Source organism: Mesoplodon densirostris, chromosome 16 (assembly GCF_025265405.1).
Source record: "Mesoplodon densirostris isolate mMesDen1 chromosome 16, mMesDen1 primary haplotype, whole genome shotgun sequence".
Lineage (NCBI taxonomy): Eukaryota > Metazoa > Chordata > Mammalia > Artiodactyla > Ziphiidae > Mesoplodon > Mesoplodon densirostris.
The window spans coordinates 66,685,395-66,706,023 of NC_082676.1; the positions used below are offsets into that span (position 1 = coordinate 66,685,395).

Sequence of the window (20,629 nt, forward strand, 5' to 3'; positions counted from 1 at the left end):
CAGCGGGACCCAACCGGAACAGCGCTCTCGATAGCCGCTGTCCCGCGGCGGGGGCGCGGCGGGGGCGCGGCGAGGGCGTGGCGGGGGCGTGGCGGGATGAAGGCGGCCAATCGGCGCTCGGAATGGCCTGGGAGGCGAGACTTCCGTTCCCGCGTGGGGGGCGGGGCCGAGGGGCTGTTGGGTAAGATAAGGTGGGGGCGGTGGGGTGACGCAGGTGTGCTGGCGGGGGCGCAGGGTCCCCAGCGCGGCGGCTCTGCTCTGGCCCCTCGTCTGCCCCTCCCTTGGGCAGGGCCTGCAGGTGACAGCGGCGCTCCGAAAGCCCGACGCTGTGGAACGTCGGGGTCAGCGGGCTGGTGGTCCTCCAGCTCCAGAGACGACGGCAGCCTGGGGTCAGGCCGGGTGGGGGACCCAGGAGGGCCCAGGAAGAGGGTCAGGGCGTGAGGCTCTGAGGCTTGACCAGGGGCCTCGAGGAGGAAGTGACTTTGGGGTTGTTTACAGAATGGATGGGTTATGAAAAGCGTATGAAGTCGTGCGAAGATACAGTTTTACTCTGCAAGATGGAAAGTGAAGCAAAATAATACCCTTTTCACATATCAGATTGGCAATGTCGCATGTGGGCCAGGATGTGGGGAACAGCTCTCTGGGAGGGAGGTTGAACAGCCTAATAATTCCGTATCTCATTGAGCCTGGAGAAATTCTCAGAAATGAGCTCAAAGAATTTCACTGTAGCGCTGTGGTGATGGTGAAAGCAGTGAAGCCATCTGGAGCCCCCGACAGGGTGCCATTAAATCAACCAGGTTCACGCAGCCCCTTCGATGAACAAGGTAAGATGCAGGCAATACCGACCTGAGAACACAAGTAAGCAAATGATAGTACAGTATATCCAGTGTAACTTCAACGATTGTGCTTTAAAAACTTAATTCATTTCATTCTAGATTTACATATAGCGAAATGTAATGTATGCACAGGATAAAACCTGGAATGATGCTCACCAAATGGACAGCATCGTTTCCTTTGGGGTTGGAGGTGGAGAGTGATGTTCTCGTCATTGATAACATTTTCACGAGAACATATTCACATATGACATGTAATTGACAACTAGTAAGTCAAAAAGTTCAGCATAAAAGTACCATAAAATGCAGCAATTTCTCTCCTAGAGGAATGAAAATATACATTTACACAAAAACTTGTGCATGAATGTTCACAGCAGCATTACTCACAATAGCCAAAAGGTGGAAACAACCCAAACATTCATCAGCAAATCAATGCATAAACAAAATGTGGCCTATCCACACAATGGATTTTCATCCATAAAAAGGAATAAAGTGCTGATACCTGCTACATTTCATTTATGTGAAACTTCCAGAATAGGCAAATCCACAGAAAGTAGATTAGTGGTTGCCAGTGCCTGGGGGAGGGGGAAATGGTGAGTAACTGCTTAGTGGGTACCCTGTTTCCCTTTGGGGTGATGAAAATGTTCTAAAATTGGTGATGGTTATACTACTTGGTAAAGCTATTAAAAATCCTTGAATTGCACACTTGAAATGGGTGAATTTTATAATATATAAAATATGCTTCAATGAAGCTGTTAAAAATAATAAATCAATCAAAAGGATACATTGTCCAAGCTGAGCCACTAGACTCAGCTGGACGAGGCACTGAGGGTGCGTGCTAGGGAGAGGCCACGTGTGAGTTGGGGCTCCCTAAAAAGCAGATCTGTGCAGAGAGAACAAGCACATCATCATAGTGACCAGGCCCCGAGGGCTGCACTGAGGACAGCTGGGCTGGCACATCTGTCCAGCAGGCGAGAAACGGCAGCAAGAACTCCTCCCAAGGGATCACTGAGCCTGGGCTGTGTCTCCAGCAGCAGGTGGTCTTCACAGAGGGCAGACCCCTGCCTGGGTAGGGCACAACACCAAGTGACCACCCCCCACAAGCTGCAGATAACCCTCACTGGGCAGTGGGCCATGTGGACTCTGCTGTTTCACTTTGGTGGGGCGCCTGGGGAGCCTTCCTGAGGAGCTGGTCTCTCTGTTGGGTGGGCAGCAAGCACCTGGGCCTTTCTCACCTGCCTTCAGGGAGAGGCTCTCCTGGTATTCTCCTGGCCCTCTGGGACATTCAAGAGCAGAGGCTGGCCAGGGATGGGCAAGGCCACCTGCTCATTCGTAATCCACAGAGTGGCCAAACACTGGATGATGGCTTACAGCAGACACGGCCCCCAGCGTGTACAGAAAGGGCACATGGGGCTTCCCTGGTGGCACAGTGGTTGAGAATCTGCCTGCCAATGCAGGGGACACGGGTTCGAGTCCTGGACTGGGAAGATCCCACATGCCGCGGAGCAACTTGGCCCGTGAGCCACAACTACTGAGCCTGCGCGTCTGGAGCCTGTGCTCCGCAACAAGAGAGGCCGTGATAGTGAGAGGCCCGTGCATCGCAATGAAGAGTGGCCCCCACTTGCCGCAACTAGAGAAAGCCCTCGCACAGAAACAAAGACCCAACACAGCCAAAAATAAATAAATTTATTTTTTTAAAAAAAGAGAAAGGGCACATGCACCCACAGCACAGTGTTTACAGAAATGACAGCCAGTGGGCGGAGTCTTGTTAGCCTTCAGCTGGTGGGGGCAGGGAGCTGAGTCCCCACCACCTGCCAACCCCAAACATGGCCAAGCCAGCCTCTCTGGCAGAGGTCACTACACCCAACCTGGAGCCCGCCTCAGCCTGGCTTTGCCTACTCCCTGCTTTGAAGTCACTGAGGCCCCTCTCTGGGGCCGGAAGCCATGTGGGGCTGACATGTCCTCGGTTTCTGAGGCTGCCCAGAAGGGATGATGGGTGAGAAACTATTATCATTCCACTTTGCAGAGAATTTAAACCAAAAGCACCCTTTGTACATCAGGACTTCCCCCGAAGGGGCTCTAGCAGCTGTAGGCCCCGCTGCCTGGTTCTCCATCACCAGGGACGAAGTGAGGCCGGCTGGGTCCTTCCCAGCACAGCTTGTGCAGCAGGCGTGACCATCCCTAGAACCTGTCCACGGAGCCTGATCCTGGGAGCAAGACTCAGCAACCTCTGTCAGGTGCTTCCTGTCCTCCTGATTTACTGGTTTCCTGTGCTGCTCCGGTTCCCTCTGACCTCCGACCTCCCAACCTCAGAGCAGAAAGGCACCGCAGGAACCCACAGGGTCTGGGGCAGTGGGGCCCAGTCGAGGGAGGGATGGCTGGAGGGGTGCCATTCCCTACTGTCCAGGAGGCCCTGTGGGTGGAGGAGCTGGCCTCCAACGTAGCTGCATGCCCTTCTGCAAGGACGCTCTGGGACCCACTAAGTGCCAGGCCTGGCCCAGGGGACCTTGGAGGAACCTCAGGCCAAGGACAAAGCAGCCCAGAACAGCCCTCCGCTCCCAGGTCCTGGGTCAGCCCTGCGAGGCGCCCAGGTGTTGGGTGGTCGAGGGTAACTCTGAGTCCCTCTGGAGGCCCCAGAGGTGTCTGGTGAAGAGCCCTGACAGTCTCCCCTGCAGTTCCCACACCCACTGGCTCCGAGCGAGGATGGGGGCTAGGCCTCCAGACTCAGCCTCTGTCCAGGAGGGAACAAACGAGTGGTCTGGGGTGTCTCCTTCCCCCCACTCCAGGATACCCAAAGCTGTCCACTCTGAGAAGGGCCTGGGGACCACCCATTGGGGCAAACAGACCTTGGCCCTGTGCCCTAGGAGCTCTCACACGAGTGTCAGTTACTTGACCCCCAGTCCAGGCCTGCTGCCAGGAGAGGCCCCACTCAAGTCCTACAGGCAGAGGCCGTGGAAAGCTGTGTGCACCCGGCAAGAATCAATGGTGGACGCTGCCAGCTAGTGGGCCAGAGGGGGAGGAGGGACAGGACGGTCATGTGGTCGAAAATATCTCTGTACTAATCACTTGTTATGTAAAAGGGAGAGTAGCTTTGCAGAAGAGAACCTGGTGGGTCAGGTTGACGTCACTGGTTTGGGCAGACACGGTGTTCCTCCCAAGGCGATGCCTGAGAAGGACACAGTGGCATTTACATGTTCCCACTAAGAGCACAGGAGCGGAATCTCAAGAATCATCAGACGAACCCCACATAGGGACAGGCTACCAAGTGACTGGCTGGATCTTTGAGGACCCCAGTGCTGGGAAAGGCAGAGACGGCTGTGGGGTGGTTGAGGGCAAAGGGTCCTTGAGACTGGTGCCCAGGAGCACGGGAAGCGAGGTGGCCCCACCCATGCTCCTTGCCATGCCCTGGTTACACAGGTCAGTCCTTGGCCTTACAAGATATACATACACTGGGCATCTTAGGAGCACAATTAGGGGCAACTGATGATCAGATGGTTTAGAAAAGTTAGAGCATGAGCACGAAAAAGCAGCTGTGGCAGAATATTAGCCCCAGGAAATTTGTTGAAGGTTGTGATGTGCTAGCTGTTTCTTTGAGTTGAAATCACATCAAAGTAAGTTTTCAAGGACGGGAGGGAGCTGGCGGGAGTGAACTATGTGGCTCAGACTGCCTGCTTCAGCAGCTCACCGCCCCTCTCTGAGCTTGTCTCCACACTGGAAGAGCACGGGGCCCTTCTCTGTGGGTGGCCGTGAGGACCTGTCTGGGAGGTGGCGGCCCCAGCTGAAAGGGGAATCGTCCGCTTTTCAGGGCAGTCTGAGGGTCAGCCTCAGAGAAGTTGTAGGACAAGGCTCTGCCAGGTCAGCGTGGCAGGGGTGGTCAGAGCCCTGGGTTGAGGATGAGGAGCCACAGATGAAGACTGTCCCTAGGCAAGGGCTGTACAGGTCCAGGGACGACACACAGGATGGGAGCAGCCTAGGACATGCAGGTGGCACGTCTTGGTGGCTGCTAGTGGCTGGAGTGACCACTGTTCCCTCGGCCAGCTCTGGTGCCAGGCCTGGGCTGGCCCTCGGGAGATGGGCAGGCAGCCCCGCACCTGGCACGAGAGGGACAGCTGCCAGAAAAGGCCTGGAACACAGCCACCACTGCCCAGCAGGCTGGGCGGAGCAAGGGAGAGGATTCAGCGGGAGGTGAGGCAGGCCCCACGGGCCGCCTCCGTGTCTTGGCATCTGGTGACTGGGAAGGTGGCCCCAGAAATGCAGGTGATGGAGGCTCTTCTCAGCAGGCTCTGGGGTGTGGTCCTGCCCACCAGGAGCCATGTGGGGCCCTCTGCTGACCCTCAGTGGTGATGCAGGCCTGGCAGTTGCTGAGTGACCTCTTTGGGCTCCAACCCCTCGCCTCCATAGCCAGTACAGCAGGCACAGAGGAAGCCACCTGAGGGTCCCTGGAGGCTGCAGGTCAGGCAGAGTCCATCAGAGAGAGCCCCTTCCTGTGTGGAGTCCACAGGTTTCAGGTGGTGACATATATCTATCAGAGCTCACCCCTGCTCCCAGAGAGGGCTGCACCCCTGCCCCCAGCCCTGCCCTGGGAGCTCCTCAGGCCACGGCAAGGCCAAAACTGGAAAGCAAGTGGCCCTGGGTCCATCCGTCCACACGAGGACATCTTCAAGAGGCCAGAGCCTTTCGTACACACGCACCAGACCTGCAAAGAGGCCTGCTCTAGGGGACAGGGAGCCCAGTGCCCCACAGCTTGGCAATAAACAGGAAACAGGTATGGTAGTCATCTCAAGACAAACAGTGGGGGCCAGCTGTCTCGCCACCCCAGGAGAAGGGGCGCCTCCTCAGACCCACTGCCCACGTGGTGATGGGAAGGCAGAGCGCACACTCCAAATATGTGGGAGGCTTTATTGTCCCAGCAGAAGAGACAGAGCCAGTACCCCTCCTGCCCGACCCTGGGCTGGTGGGGACTCCTCCAGGCCCGCTCCCAGTGGCCCACAGCCAAGGAGCGTGGGTGGCAGAAGTGGGCAGTCCCAAGTGCCTGGGATGGACAGAGAGCGCTGCCCCGCTGCCTACAGCATGAACATCTCCAACTCCACGATGACACACCGTATGTGACGCCACCCGCATCTTGAGGCTTCCTCCCCCTGGGGATTCTGGGGCTCACACCCACACTCAGATTCTGCCTGCGGCCAGCAGGCAGATGCAGCCTGAGTGCTAGGACCCCTCCCTGGGGGCTGCAGGAGCATCTGCCCAGGAGAAGCCAGTGAGCGAGATGGAAGATTTGCAGGGGTACAGGGCAGGAACGGGGCAGCTGGGTGTGTGGGTCTCTGCTGACAGATCCAGGCACCCCATGTGGCCTGGCTTCACACAGGGACACCCAAAGCCCTGAGGGCAGCTCCTCCTGCAGAGCAGTCTCTCCAGGAGCATCAACAAGCCCTGTGCGAATCAGGGCGTGAGGGGCGCTGCTGCCCAGCTTCCTGGAGCTGCTGGACTGCACTGGGGTCAGCAGTGGCTTGGGTCCCCCAGACTGGCTGTGGCTCCACTGAGACAGCTGGAAGGCACTGGGGACCCAGGAGGGCATCCCCCAGAGAAGGAGATGCTTGGGGGCCAGAGTCTCAAGGACACTTGAGTGCACCCTGGGAAGGATCCCCTCCACCTCATGACAGGGTGGGGCGCCAGTGAGCAGCCAGAAAGACCTGCCAGCCCACCCCACTGGGAACGGGCATGGTGGGCAGAGGCAGGGCTCTGCACCCCCTCCTAGGGTCTGGGTATAGACTGGGGTGGGGGGCAGGACGGGGCTCCTGGATAGGCCTGGGGGGGCCAGTGTGCACCAGGTTAACCGTGCCATCAAAACAGGTCAGAAGGGGGTTCCCGAGGCAAATGTGCTGGTGCTGGAGCGTGGGCCGCTGGCCTGACTGGCCGTTCCCGCATCCTCCTGCTCACTACTCCCACGACCTCAGAGTCAGGAGGAGATGCGATGGGCAGGGCCCCGGCAGGGCCTGCAGAGGCCCCAGACAACCAGGGGCAGGAAGGCAAAGAGCAGGACCATGTGCTACCCTGACACCCTGGCAGGAGGTGGTGCTGGGCCGGCTGGTGGCCAGGGCCCCTCAGTCCTGCTTGTTCCCTCTCTGCCTCCAGGGGTAGATGAGCTCCCCGAAGAACAGCTTGCGGCACAGGGAACCCCAGGAGTGCTTGGGGTGGCAACCACAGGTGGGGAGGCGGTAGATGTGCACCACGCGACTGTAGGGCAGGGGGTTTATCTGGAAGCACAAGGGCAGCGGTCAGCCAGGACACAGCCCCCAACTCCCTGGGAGTCCAGCTCTGTAGGCCCAGCAGGCCTTCGTGGGGGGTCCCCGGGCTGGACAACCGTGGGGCAGGGCCAGCTCTGTGCCAGATGCGTTCTCGCCTGGGGTACACGGTGGGGTGAGTGGCTTGGGAGGCAGGCTTGGGCCACGGTCAGGCGGGCTCCACTCTGGCCCGGCTGTGGGGCACCGACCCCTCCATTCCAGGACTCACTCAGCTCCCTGGAGCCTCCTCAAGTGGGACTCAGGACACCCTCAAGAAAACCACACAGGGCCCGGCTGCCTCAGCATCTGGCCTCTCCCCTCAGGCCAACCGGACACGTGCAACCAGCAACACCGGCACCTGGTCTGCTCCCTCCCGCAAGACAGTCCCCAGACTGCTTAAGATAAAGGAGCTCAACAGAGTAGGCCTCAGGTGTGTCCCGAGGCCTTTGCCAAGTCTCTGCTATTCTGCCTGGAAGGAGAACCCGGGGGCCCAGGGCAGGAGACAGGGATGCAGGCCCAGCAGGCAGGTGCCCTGGGTGGCTGAGGGTGTCTGGCACAGCATAGGGGACCCCATACATGGGCCCTGCTGGGGGAGGTTCCAGGCACAGAGGATCATGGTGCCCAGAGGCCTTGGGGGTGGGCAAGCCTCCCCCTGGCCCCACCCCTCAGCTCTGCTGGGCCCTCCTGCCTGCACCTCACCCAGGCCCGTGAGGCCCACACCCAGGACGGCACAGAACATGCCTCAGAACATGGGCGGCCTCATGGCAGGCAACAGCATGAGGGCTGCGTGGAGGCCTTACCTGCATCAGGAGGCGGAGGGGCCTGCCAGTCTCGTGCTCCAGGACTCGGAACTTCACACCAGCTATAAGGAGAGCAAGGTCCCCGTGAGGTAGGGTGGCCCTCCAGGGCTCCCAGGGCCCCACAGGCCGCCCCCACCAGCACTCCTGCTCCGAGCGGCACTCCGAGGGCTACAGGCTGCCCGGGCAGCAGCTCGCCTCTCCAGCCCGTCCTTCCCATCTGCCTCCTTGAGCTGCAGCCTGGCCCTCGTCAGGGCCTCCTGCAGAACTGCACTGAGAGACCAAAGCCGCGGGTCTGGCAGGCGGGGAAAAGCCGGCAGGTTGTGCTGCTTTCTGAGTAGGATGGGGTTTTTCCCAGAGTGGACGAGGCACTTGCTGGGTGGTGGGCACCCTGCTGGCATCTCAGTGCCTTCCAACTGCTGTGTGCACAGGCTGACTCAGGGACCCACCACACTCTGGCCTGCAGTGTGGGCTCTCAAGCCTGGGGATTCCCAAGGCGGAAGGTTCTTGAAAGGAGAAACAGGAGCTAATTATCAATTGATGAAGAGGCCCCAAGGCAAACTCGGTGGAGAGAAGAGGCGGCATCTGTGGCCTTTTATGTGAAGTTAAAAGGACTCTGCTCCAGCCGTGAGCTGAGGGCTGGGAGAGGAAGGTGCCGGGGCCAGGCTCTCCACCTGCCTGCTTCCAGGCGTGCCGAAGTGTGGGTGAGGGCTGGGGGACCAGGGAGCATGGGCAGCACTACACATGGGCCCCTGGCCTGGGCCACCTGGGGGTCTGTGGAGAACATGGCTTGGAAAGAGGGTTTGAGGACATCCAGCGGGCAGACTCAAGGCCCAAAGCCCAGGGAACACGCACATTCATGTCTTCTGACTCGGAACTGGCTGGGAGCAGCAGCCGTGAACTCTGGCGTGCGGCTGAGCTGCCGTTTGCAAACTAGTCCAGGGCCTCCTGGGCATGCTGGTCAGCTCCGGGGCCGTGCCAGCAACTCCCCAAGTTTCCTGTTATGTTCAAAGCCCCTGAACTGGATGAGCCAACCCACAACTCAGTGACCAGTTGGGTCGGGCCTCCCTAGGCCTGCAGTGGGGACAGCCTCCTGTCAGGGGCATCTGGCCAACCCGTGGCTGGTGTCAGCATGCAAACAGGGGCATCGCCTGCAGAGGGGATGGCAGGAGCAGCTGGGCTGGTGCGTGTTGTCCCCGCAGGTGGTGGCCTGCCGGGGGCGGGGCGGGAGGCACGCCTGTCACACAGCTCTGGCCAGCCCGGCGTCCTCCACCCTGGCTGGTCCCCTCCAGGAGGAGGAGCACCAGCAGGCACACACAGCTCCACACAACCACACGAGACACGTCTTTTCTGAGCCACTTTCAGGCACCACCTACAGGACTACTGCAGACAGACCTCAGAGCAAACGTCCACACTCGTCACAGGGGAGGCTGAGGAGGCGGGAGGGCTGCCTGTGCGGCCTCTGAACCTGAGGGCGGGGGGCCTCTCCCTCCGGCTCACGCCCCGGGACCAGGCTCTTGTCCTCCCTGCCCGCCCCACACACTGCCGCATCCAGGGCCCACAGGTGCGCCGCCTAGCCAGCACGCAGACCTACCTGCGAGCCTGTAGGGCCGGCAGAGCCGGAGGCCGAGTGAGTACAGGGGCAGGGAGTTGATGAGGTCCACAAGCAAATGGATCAGGCCCTGCACAGCGACCACCAGGAGCCGGAGCTGCATCACAGACAGTGCTCAGGGTCTCTGACCTGGGACTGTGGCCACAGCCACACTGCATGCCCCTGAGCAGAACAGCCTAACAGGTCCCAAGGAGGGGGCAGGGACCCCGCCCTGAACCTGAGGCCTGAGCACAGGGAGGCAGGGAAGCCGCAGGCTGGAGCGGTCTGCCCTGCTGCCAGGTCAGAGGAGGTGGTGCTCCAACCCCGGGAATGCCACTGGGCCCTCGGCCCAGCCACCTGGGGGCCACTCCCCTCCTGCTGTCTGCACTCGCCTCCCCCATACCACGGGAGACCCCTGCCCTCTGTGAACCCAGCTGTGTGTCCCAGAGCAGTAGTGAGTGGTGTCCCCCCCGAGTGGGACCCCTGACTGTTACAGGGCCAGCACACACGCCCAGAGTCCAAAACAGTCACACCCCATGTGGCTGGCAGGGATGGACGACCTGCCCATAGCTGCTGGCAGTCACCACTCCAAGCACTGTGGGCTAGGTCCACTGGCCAGGTGACACGCCCAGCACCCACATGGTACACAGCACTTGGCTCACCAGGGTGAACACCAAGTAGTACAGGGCCGTGGTGGGCAGAAGGAAGACCAGGATGGTGAACAGCAAGGTGCCGATGAACAGCTACAGGGAGAAAGGACGCCAGCATCAGCAAAAGCCCCGTGCTGGGCGACAGCCCTGCCAGCACTGGGCACACCCCTGATACCCATCCCACCAAATCCGTCCTGTAATTGAGCAGAGATGGAACGCCTGCCGGCTTCCTGAGACCACTTGGGAAAGCCCGCTCAGGACAGCTCTCTCCAGTAATGGGAGGGACACCTGCCTCCAGACCCGGTGACACATGGGGTGACAGGGGTTGGGGACACCAGCTGATAGGGTATACAGCCCGTACACCAAAGATAGGAGGGTGGTGAAAATTAGGCAGCAAAAAACATGCCCTGGAAGGCAGCACTCAGGGTCCCTGTGTCAGGTCTGAGCAAGCTAATGGGACTAGCCAGAGCCAAGCCCTGTGAGAGGTCACCTTAAGCGCCTGCAGCCCGGTGGCCTCCCGAGAGCAGGGTCCATCCCCGCCTGGGCAAGGTTCTGCCCTGTCTGAGGTCCCGCATACACCCTACCCCTTGCAGCTCCCCACAACCCCTGGAGCCCTGCAGAACAGGAGTGAGGCTGCCTCTTGTGGTGCCTGAGCAGCTGCGCCGGCCCATCCGAAGGGGCAGCTGGACTGGAGCTGGAGCCGGTACCTGGTCCAGGTCATAGGAGCAAGAGTCCACGCGCTGGCGCAGAACATTCCACTTCTTCCCTCGGAACAGGCGCCAGAGTGAGGACAGGCCATGGACCTTCAGGCAGTATAGCCTGCAGGACGTGGTACCATCAGAGCTGGGCTGGTGACCCCATGCCCACCCGGCCCCGGAAGCCTGTCTGTGGTGCCCAGGGCTCGGGGGTTGCACTGGGTCAGCCCGCAGGGGTGGGGGGGTGCACACCCACCTGGCGCCATAGACATAGAAGCAGTAGATGTGGAAGGTGAGGAGGGCTATGATGTCTGAGAGGATGGACAGGGCGACCGTCAGGCCCAGGCAGGCTGAGAGGCCCACGTGCCACAGGATGCGCTCAATGAAGGGGGACATGAGGTGGATGTAGCCTGGTGGGATGGGGGTCAGCCTTGAGGGGGGAGCCCAGGGAGGTCCTGGTCCCCCCAAGTCCACCATGAGGATGGCTGCCCCAAGCTTCTGGAAACTGTGAGTGGCCAGCACAGCATAGCAAGGGATGCTGGGTCAACAGGAAGCAGAGACCAAGGGGACAGGGCCTGGCTGGGCCCCACTGCCCCCCCCTCAGCCAGGGTCTATGTCCCTGGGGGCACAGGCTTCAGGAGTCAAGGTGCAGGTCAGTGGGGCTGGGTGAAACCCTGATGCGGCCCGCCTGACCGCTGGCACTCACTGATCCACAGGTGGATGTGGTACAGGAAGAAGCGGCCCAGCACCTGGTCCAGCGGCCGGTTCATCTTGAGCCCAGCGGGTGCGCCCATCAACCACTGTAGCAGATGCTGGAGCTCCTCGGCCACGTGCTGCGAGGATACATGAGGGCCACACCGTCCATCAACTGGCCCCACGTCGGTTACCCATCTGGGTGACCCTGAGTAAGAGTGAGGGGGTCAAGCCCATCAGGGGCCCCCGTAGCAGGCAGACGGGGCAGAGGTGGGTGCTGGAGGGTCCCGCAGAGGGAAGAACAATGTCAAGCGAGGACCAGAGATAGCACAGGGACCCTCACAAGCGAGCAGGGAGGCCGACTGCTGTCCTGGCCGCCCCAAGAGGAAAGCTGTGCCAGCCCTGGGAGGCAGGCCTGCAGGACTCCTGGCCTCATCACCAACACTGAGGCCACAGGACTGACATCCCTGCCCCCCAGTGTGCCACCTCCCTCCCACGTACCAATGCAGGCCTTTCCCAACCCTGGGTGAAGGCCTCTGCCGTGTCAGGAGCAGTGAGAAGGGGAACAGAATGTTCTTTACAAATAGACCTTATTTAATATTTAAAGGAGAAGAGCTTGGCAGCAGGAAGAGGCTTTCATTTTTAAATTAAATATTTATATTTCTGAGCAATTTTGCAAAAGGGAGGCCTAGGATGAAGCTGGCCAAAAGGCAGAGCATGGACGAGCAGGGCGAAGCAGCCAAGCCCCCTCCCCAGCCCCTGGGTCCTCCCTCCTCCCTCCTGGGCCAGGCCTCACTGGGAAGCTATGGGACTCTTGGCCTGTAGGGGCTCCTGCTTGCAGGGTCCCGGCCTGGCCACAAGCAGGCCCAGTGCACACTTGTGCCTGGACGCTGATGACAGCAGGCAGCGGCTGAGCCCACAAGGACCTCGCAGCCAGGCTGCAGCGGCTCTACCACACCCAGGGCCAGGAGCCCCACAGAGGCCTGGGCAGAGGGGGTGGGGGGGCACTGAGGGACCAGAGGGCCTGCCCTAGGCAAGAAGACATTTTCCCAACAGAAGGGACAGGGCCTCCGAAGGAGGCAGAGAAGACGAAGGCTCAGAGCCAGCATGGACAGACAGTGGGAGGATGACTGTGGAAGGGAGAGGAGGCTGGGGCGGCGCCCAGGCCCTGGGAACGGCGCACAAACTGTGCAGGGCAAGTTCAGGAGCACAGCCGATGAGCTGGTGCCTCTGGCTCTCAGCATGGGAGATGCAGAACTGGTGCAGGGAGCAGGGTGGGAGGCTGAGCTCGACCACACAGACACCGGGACACACACAAGGTCTCTGTGATGCTGACTGTGCAGAGTGCCCAGGCCGAAAGTGAGCCACCCTGAAGAGCCAGGAGAGCAGAAATGGTCATGCACGGTGGGGAGGCAATGGGGATGCCATGACACTGAGCCTGGCAGGGAGGTGGCTCCCCCTAAAAGTCTCCAACACAAGGGGGCTCCAGACAGGCCACCTGCAGGAAGAGGCCAGGAGCTGGAGGGCCCAGGTCTACACAGCCCCACCTATTCTGTAAGACACAGCAGCTCCTAGGGGACTTGTCTGGGGTCAGGGGTGAGCTGCTCTGGCTGGCTGAGGGGCCTCTGCTGCCCCCAGGAAGGGTCCTGCCCCCCAACCCTGGGAAACAGGTGTTCAAGTACACCTCAACCAACTCACATCAGCCACAGGGATGAGGGTATCAGCCAGCTGCCCGATGAGGTCCTTCCTGTGGAGCCAGGACAGCAGCATGAGGCCAAGGGCCACATCCAGGAGCACAGAGACAAGCATGTTGGCCTTCCTGGAAGGAGAGGTCCAACAGGAGCGAGTGGTGAGGGTGGCATGGCCAGAAAGGGTCAGCTTGGGCAGGTCTGCTGTGGGGAAGGGGCTGGGCCCGTGGCACGTCTGGCCACTGTGGAGGAGAACAGGGCAGGACCCGCACCTCATCAGCTGGGCGGGGTTCTTAGCCTTCTGGGTGCTGAAGATGAGTGTGAGCTGCTCCAGCCGGTGCCTGAGCTGCTCGCACGTGGAGAGTTTGCTCCAGATGAAGGACAGTGGCCACAGCTTGAACACCCTGCGGAGGAGGGGAGAAGGATGGGCCTCCGGGTCCTCTGGGGTTCTCCTGCCCGCCAGGGAGGGAGGGCCGTCTCAGCCGTGGCCAATATCCCTCAACGTGCAGAGAGGAAGGGCCCTCGTCGCCCCAAATACCACACTCCTGAACTCAGCAGGGCAGGGACACGGGGGGAGGACCCAGGTGGGCAGCCCAGCAGGGGTTGCGGTCGCTCACGACCATCAACTGGGAACGCAAGGTGCTGACTCCAGGCACTGAAGCTGAGTGCCTGCCGGACGGGTGTCCGTGTCAAGGGTTTCAGTTGACCTGACTGCTCAACGAGAATGATCTCTCACGCAGCAAAGAAAGCACCAGACACTTCACAGACATGCAGGCATTGAGGGGAGATGTTCTCAAGCAAAGGTGGAGAAAGCGTCCAATGGCAACTCAGAGCCTGGCTCCCACCCAGAGCCCCACTGCCGGCAGGAGGGACCTAAAGGGCTCGTGCAAAGTGCAGAGCCGCCAGATGACCACGCTCAGGCCCTCGGGAGGAAGGAGGTCTTGACCTTGAAGGTTTGAAGCTTCTGTCCTCAGCCAAGCCACTCTGACCCAATTCCAAGAGTGAAGTGTGGTCCGCACTGCACCCCCCGTTCCAGTCCAGTGGAAGGCAGCCTCGCATGGGCTGCAGAGACCTCCATGCAGGGTCTCCCCGAGGTTCAGACCAGCCCTGGGCAGCACCTGCACCTGCCCTGGGCAGCAACAGCCATGCCCCACATGGACGTCACAGGGCTCCTGACCTCCGCCAATAGCCAGCACCTGCCTGCCTAAGGGGCAGATCGGGATTCAGGGCACTCGAGCGGTTCATAACCTTTCTTGCATTCTTTGAGAGCTGACAAAAGGAATTTCTCTTCCCAAAGTTGCACCTAGGCCCAGACACACTTTCACACGATTCATCCCAAGGGGCTGTGAAGCTCTGAAACCCACCGCTCAGGTCAGGATACCCAGCAGCCCCCACAGCCCAAGGTGGTGTGCGCACATAGCTGCTGGGGTGTCTCTGCAGGGACAGGCCCAAGCGTTACCAGAGCTCCTGGTGAGCCGGCGAGGCCAGTCCCCAAACCTGACAGCCGAACCCCTGGACCTGAGGATGCAGCACAGTTGTCCCGTACCAGGCGGTGCCACCAGGGAGGTGGCTTCTCACAGAGAGAGGGTCTTGTGGCTAACTCGTCAGAACACCCGCGTGCTGCCCCAGCATCCTCAGGGCCCCCAGGGGCTTTTACAAATCCCTCGGCCAGTCCTGCAGCCAGGAGTGTTCCGGTAATTCTAGACAGCGGCCCAGGCTGGGGACCACGCCCCCAGCCCCATAGACAGCGAGTGGATGTTGTCCCACAGCCTCCCAGGGCTGCCTCTCCCACGAGGCCGGGGCCAGGGAAGCAGGTGGGCCTGTGGGTCTGCAGGAGGACAAGCAACTCGCCAGCAAGGCAAACAGCGGCCCCTGCGCGGCAACAACCCAGGTCTGTTCATCATCTAATTCTCCTTTCAGGGGCCTGAGCTGTCTGAGGGTCACCATGTATCCCTACTCAGTGTGTCCCACACAACCACAGGGGCTTCCAGGAAGCCTAGCTTTGCCACAGGAGCGAGGGGCACCAGAACAGAAACCACCACTAGGGTGTCCTCTGAGCTACAGTGCAGAGGGAGCATGGGATGAGAACCGGGGTGCAGGGGGCAGCCGTGAGCCTCAGAAGGGCCATCTGGGCCTCCATGACCCCTGCACACCAAGGGGTGGGCCTAGGTCTCAGGGGCCCGACTCTCCCTCACCTGGCCCAGGGGCACCTACCGACAGGCGCTGGCAGCCGAGACGAGAGACAGCAGGCAGGTCAGAAAGAGGCAGACAGGCCCTGCCGCGCACTCGGCCAGCTCCACGAGGATGCTGGCCTCCACGCCCTCCGACTGCCAGTGGCTCAGCCGCACGGGGCCCTCATCGAACTGGTCGCTTTGGAAGAGTGCCTCGCTACGCGCCACTGTGTCAAAGACAGCGGCCAGGCCCCCCGCACTGGCTGTGGTGTCCCCGGCCTGGCGGTCGGGCAGGGCCGCAGGCGGGTGCAGTTGGGACAGCAGCACCTTGCGCTGGTCGTAGAAGATAAGCATGACCTGGTCCTCGCCGGAGGCGGCGGGAGAGGCGGGCCCCTGCCAGCGGGTGGTCTTGCAGCTCCAGGACTTGCTGCCTCTCTCCCGGCATAGCTGGAACCAGGGCTTGTGGGAGAAAATGGCGCCCAGGCCCTCCAGGAAGGGGCCCAGGCTCTCCTCCGGCTCTTGCCGGCGGTGGCACCAGGTGCCCAGCACAGTCACGCCCACCTGACTGGCCTGCTGCACCTGGGCCAGGAGCTCCTTGACCTGGATGGGGATGAAGGGAAAGTGCACCACAGCCAGGACCACGGCACTGCTCTGCTCCGGGACCCAGCGTCCAACCAGGAGGCCGCTGTCCGCCGAGGCACAGCACGTGGGGAAGAAGGCCTTGAGCACCATGCCGGGGCCGCTGGAAGAGAGGAGGGGCTCAGCTCAGAGCTGCTGCCAGTGCCACTGTGCCCCGAGGACCCGGGGTGGCCCTGACAGACACATCCACGTGGCCACTGGGCCCATAGGTGGGGGCGACCCAGCTTTGGGTCTGGTCACGAGGCTGGCAGGGGGGCCCAGCTGTCCACCTCTGCCCCTGGCTGCTGTGAGTACAGGCCCAGGCCACTCCCATCCCTACCCTGAGGCAGGGCAACGCTTCCCCCTCCAGACACAGGCAGGCTGATACATGTGAGGTCACGTGACCTGCTCAGCACTGCTCACAGGCTGTGCCGGGGTGAGCACAAGGGTTTAATTTTTGTTTTTAGGGAACTGATTCGTTTCTGATGTGTAGCACATGGAAAAATCTACAATCTCATTAACAATTAAAGTAAGTTAAATTAAAAATCTAACAAACCTTGATTTACTTACTAAGCTAGCAAGAATAAAGATGAACATTTAAACAAATTGCCGCTGAGCTGAGGGAAATCAGACGCGTCCACACTGCTGGCAGCTGTGGGCATTGGTACAGGTGCCCAAGAAGATGCCTGGGGACATGCCTGGTGCCAAAGCCCACCTCCCTTCCCAGTGAGCCCCCTGGGGGAGCCTTGGTGCTCAGGGAACAGGTTCAGCTCCATGCGGCTTCTGCTTCTTTCTACCCCAACCCTCCAGCCTGCGGCTGTGCCCATCCTTCCCTGGGAGCCCCATCCTCTTGTCACAGCTGAGCACCTCCTTCAGGACTACCTATTCCCCCAACCAGGTAGTGTTCTAGAAATGGGGGTGGGAGAAGTTGGAGAAGTTCTCCAGCCCTGGAGAATGGCTGAGGGGACACCAGCCTTCCCAGGACCTCTGAGCAGCAAGGACATCCCCAAGCAGCTGCAATTCCTGAATCCTGCGGGACTGTGAGCCCTGCCTTGCACAGGAGTCAGCTCACTGCGGATGTGGATTCTCAGTAAGCAACTCATTTCCCACCTGAGCCCTCCTAGAAAGGGCCTGATGGGCAGGAGGTTCACCTTGGAGCTCGCCCTTTCCTAGACACTAACTACCCCACTGTGTCAGCGCAAAGGGCAGAGCAGCTGTCCTGAGCTAAGACCCCCAAGTTGGAGCTACACCTGAGGGAGGGACACAGGCCTCAGACTGAGCCTGGCCCTCCAGGCCCCAGTGCTCAACAGGCCCTCGGAGAGAGGGGGACAGAGAGGGACACACATGGTGGGGAGGTGCGACATTGAGGAAGCCCTTTCCTGAGGGTCGGGGGGCTGTGGGAGGGGCCTCAAATGCCCAGGGCTTAAGAGGCAACTGGTAGGACTTCCATGGTGGCGCAGTGGTTAAGAATCCGCCTGCCAATGCAGGGGACACGGGTTCGAGCCCTGGTCTGGGAAGATCCCACATGCCGCGGAGCAACTAGGCCTGTGTGCCACAACTACTGAAGCCCGCGCGCCTAGAGCCCATGCTCTGCAACAAGAGACGCCACCGCAATGAGAAGTCCATACACCGCAACGAAGAGTAGCCCCCACTTGCTGCAACTAGAGAAAGTCCGCCCACAGCAACAAAGACCCAACGTAGCCAAAAAAAAAAAAAAGGCAACTGGTGGAGCCGCTTTCCTCCCCTGCAGTCCAGAGCGGGGCTGGAGGGGCGAGGCTTCTCCCACCTGTGGGTTTTGACTGAAAAGCGTCCCTCTGAGTCCAGCAGCAGCTGGACTCCCAAATGCCTCTCCCCCCCAGAGACCAGAGAGGGCAGGAAACATGGGTGTCAGCAGGGGAAAGCCTGGAGCCCAAAGGCAGCCCCAGGGCTAAGTTCCTGTGGCCATCAGCAAAGGCATCAAGGACCACCTTGTCTTCCTGACACTTCTACACGGGCATCGTGAGAGGCACAGAGCAATTCTGCCTGTGAGAATCCCAGTACATCTCGCTTGGTGACCACCATAGGGGACCAGCCATCATGGTCCAAGCCTCTCAGCACCAGCCTGTCGGGACCCACCAGCTCAGCCAAATGACACAATCACACCCTGCTCAGGGACTCCTTTCACAGGAGCTAAGGAAAACTGCCGAGAGCTACTGTCAGAAAATAAACACAACTGGCCTAACAGTGAGCAGATGCTCTGGGCGAAGCTGGTTACACGGTGGGTTCACTTTCAGAAAATTCACTGAGCTGTACACATACGATCTGTGCACTTTCTTTGTGTGTTTTATGCTTCATCTACAAAGTTTACCTTAAAGAAAAAAAAAAAGCTCCTCATGTCTGGGGAAGAGCAGAGGGCAGAGGTTGGTGTTCCCATCTGTGGGGTAGTGAGAGAGAACTCTTAAATCACGGGGTAAGTTCCCATCCCCACCACTACCTCAGCCTCTGGGAGTGACCAACACAAAGAAGTCCGCTCAGATCAGACAGCCAGGAAAAGATGAAAGAGGAGGCAATCGATAGCAGAGATGCAGATGGGAGAAAGCGGGGCAGTAACACGCGGCCGTGTGCGTCTTTAAAGACTGTGATAAAAACAAGGGCACAGGCCTGGGAAAGCTGCTTCTGTTATGAATGACACCTGGTTCCCTGTGACCCAGCCCATTCCAGATCAGTCACTAGAACGACCCTCCCCGCATAACCTGAACTCAACCATCTACCTTGTGAAGTGGACATCCTGTCATCCTCCACAAGAACTGATTCAGAGCAAAAGCCCAGTTATGACTAGCCAGGGACATCTCACTGGCTAAAACCATCCTCTGCGGAGCCTCCTGGTCACTGTTCCTCAGTAGCTCACAAGAATTCATTGTTACTCCATGTGTTCGTGTTTAAAAAACAACAAGCATTCAGTAAAGAATGCTCTTCCCCTCTCTCATTTCAGAAAAATGGACACGAATCTCGGGCTCTGTTTTTTGCCCTGTACTGCAGTCAGGAACAACTGTGAAGCTCTGACAGCCAGTTCCATTGACCATGAATGCCCTTCCAAAGGGTCCAGAGAGGGACTCGGGTTGGGGTGGGCCAGAGGGAACCGGCCGGCCGCCCTTCACCCCACAGGGCGGGGGTCCCGACTCCCCGCCAGGGCATCCACGCGGCCCGGCCACAAACCCGGGGCTGGGCGGGCGGGCTCCTGCAGGGGCTGGAGGGTCCTCACTGCCCTCCCAAGTCTCAGGCCCACCCTGGCCGGCGGCCGGCGGCCGGCGGCGTCCCCATTTTACAGATGAGGAAATAGAGGCTCCGAGAGGCAAAAGGCCTGCGCCGCCTCCGGGAGGAGGCTCCGGAGACCCTCGGGCTCCCGGGCCTGCTTCCGCGGCCGCCGCGGCAAGAGTCGGGGCCCACAGCCCGGCGGGGGCGGCTCCCCAAGGTCGCGCCGCAAGGACGCCGGCCCGCCCCCCGATTGCTCACCGGCTGCTCCCCGGGTCCGCGCCCTCAGCTGGCGGGGTCGGGATGGGGTTGGGGACCGCGTCGGGCGGGCCCGGGCGGTCAACAGCGCTCGCCGCCCCCAGCCCCGCCTCGGCGGCGCCGCGGGACACGAGCCCCATTTCCGTCCGCTCCCGGCGTTGCCGCGCGACGGTCCGACCCCAAAGGCGCCCGGGCTGCCCGCCGGCCCTCGCCCGAGCGTTCCGTGCGCGCAACGTTCCGGGCCCCGGAGCCCGTGGCCCGTGCGCGCAGCGCCCTTGTCCCTCCTGCGTCCTTGTCCTCCCCATGCCCTGTGCACAACGTCCTTGTCCCCCATGTCCTTGTCCCCCTCGCAGCATATTTGTTCCCCCTCCAGTCTACCCACAGTGTCCCCAACACCCCTGCCTTCCAGTTCCCCACCTTCCCACAGCCACCAAGCCTCCCCCATGCCTGGTTTCTTCATCTGAGGGATCCAGTAGACCTGACATTTGAGGGTCCCAGACCTCACCTTGTCTCCACCATCCCAGGGTGAAAGGACCCCCAGGCCCTGGGTGGGGTCCCAGAAGAAGCTGCCACCCCAGCCCCAGACTGGCCCCTTTGCACCCCAGTCCCTGCAGAGGCCAAGTGAGCTACAAAGGTTGGAGGCCCAGGGTCTGAAGCCATCTGATCTGATGGTCAGGAGGCAACCCTGGCCCCTCCTGTTCCAGGGGACAATACCCCTAGCACCAGCAGCAACTACTAAAGTTTACAGAGCACCTGCCCCACACACTTCCTTACACCGACCCACTTAATACTGCCCCACCTTTGCAGGGGCTGGGACATATGGAGGGGACCTTGTCAGGCAATGGCCTAAACCACAGACCTCTGAGACCATCCCCTCACCAGCCCCCGGGGGCAGGACTAGGGACTGGCCCTTTCCCCTGAAGACCACCCACTGGAACTAGGAGCCTGGCTGGGCCCCTGACTCAGAGTAACCCCACACACCCCCTACCCCTTCCGGCCCCATTTTCCTGCTATTTTTAAGCAGCAGGAGTCTGTCCTCACAGGAAGGCTCTTCTGCACTTGACCACTGCCCAGAACTCTCCCAGCAACCCCACCCCTGAGCATGGAGCTGTTTGATCCTCAT

At 60.5% G+C, this 20,629-nt stretch overlaps 1 protein-coding gene across 4 annotated transcripts; it reads right to left on the minus strand.

The window, feature by feature from the left end:
- Positions 1–598: 598 nt before the first annotated feature.
- PIGQ (phosphatidylinositol glycan anchor biosynthesis class Q) lies at positions 599–19,646 on the minus strand. 4 transcript variants are annotated; one of them, XM_060077785.1, is made up of 11 exons: positions 19,510–19,593; positions 15,443–16,141; positions 13,501–13,632; positions 13,239–13,359; positions 11,554–11,680; positions 11,104–11,257; positions 10,860–10,971; positions 10,165–10,245; positions 9,506–9,620; positions 7,915–7,976; positions 599–846 (listed from the first exon to the last, which is right to left on the minus strand). In XM_060077785.1, the coding sequence occupies exons 2-11, from the start codon at positions 16,129–16,131 to the stop codon at positions 790–792; spliced, it is 1,650 nt and encodes a 549-aa protein (XP_059933768.1). In that variant the 5' UTR covers positions 16,132–16,141; positions 19,510–19,593; the 3' UTR covers positions 599–789. The 4 variants fall into 4 exon arrangements, with proteins under 4 accessions (XP_059933768.1, XP_059933766.1, XP_059933765.1 ...); XM_060077783.1 differs by lacking the exon at positions 599–846 and adding an exon at positions 2,549–5,317; XM_060077782.1 differs by lacking the exon at positions 599–846 and adding an exon at positions 5,708–7,087 and having other exon boundaries at positions 19,510–19,646.
- Between the last annotated feature and the right edge of the window lie 983 nt (positions 19,647–20,629).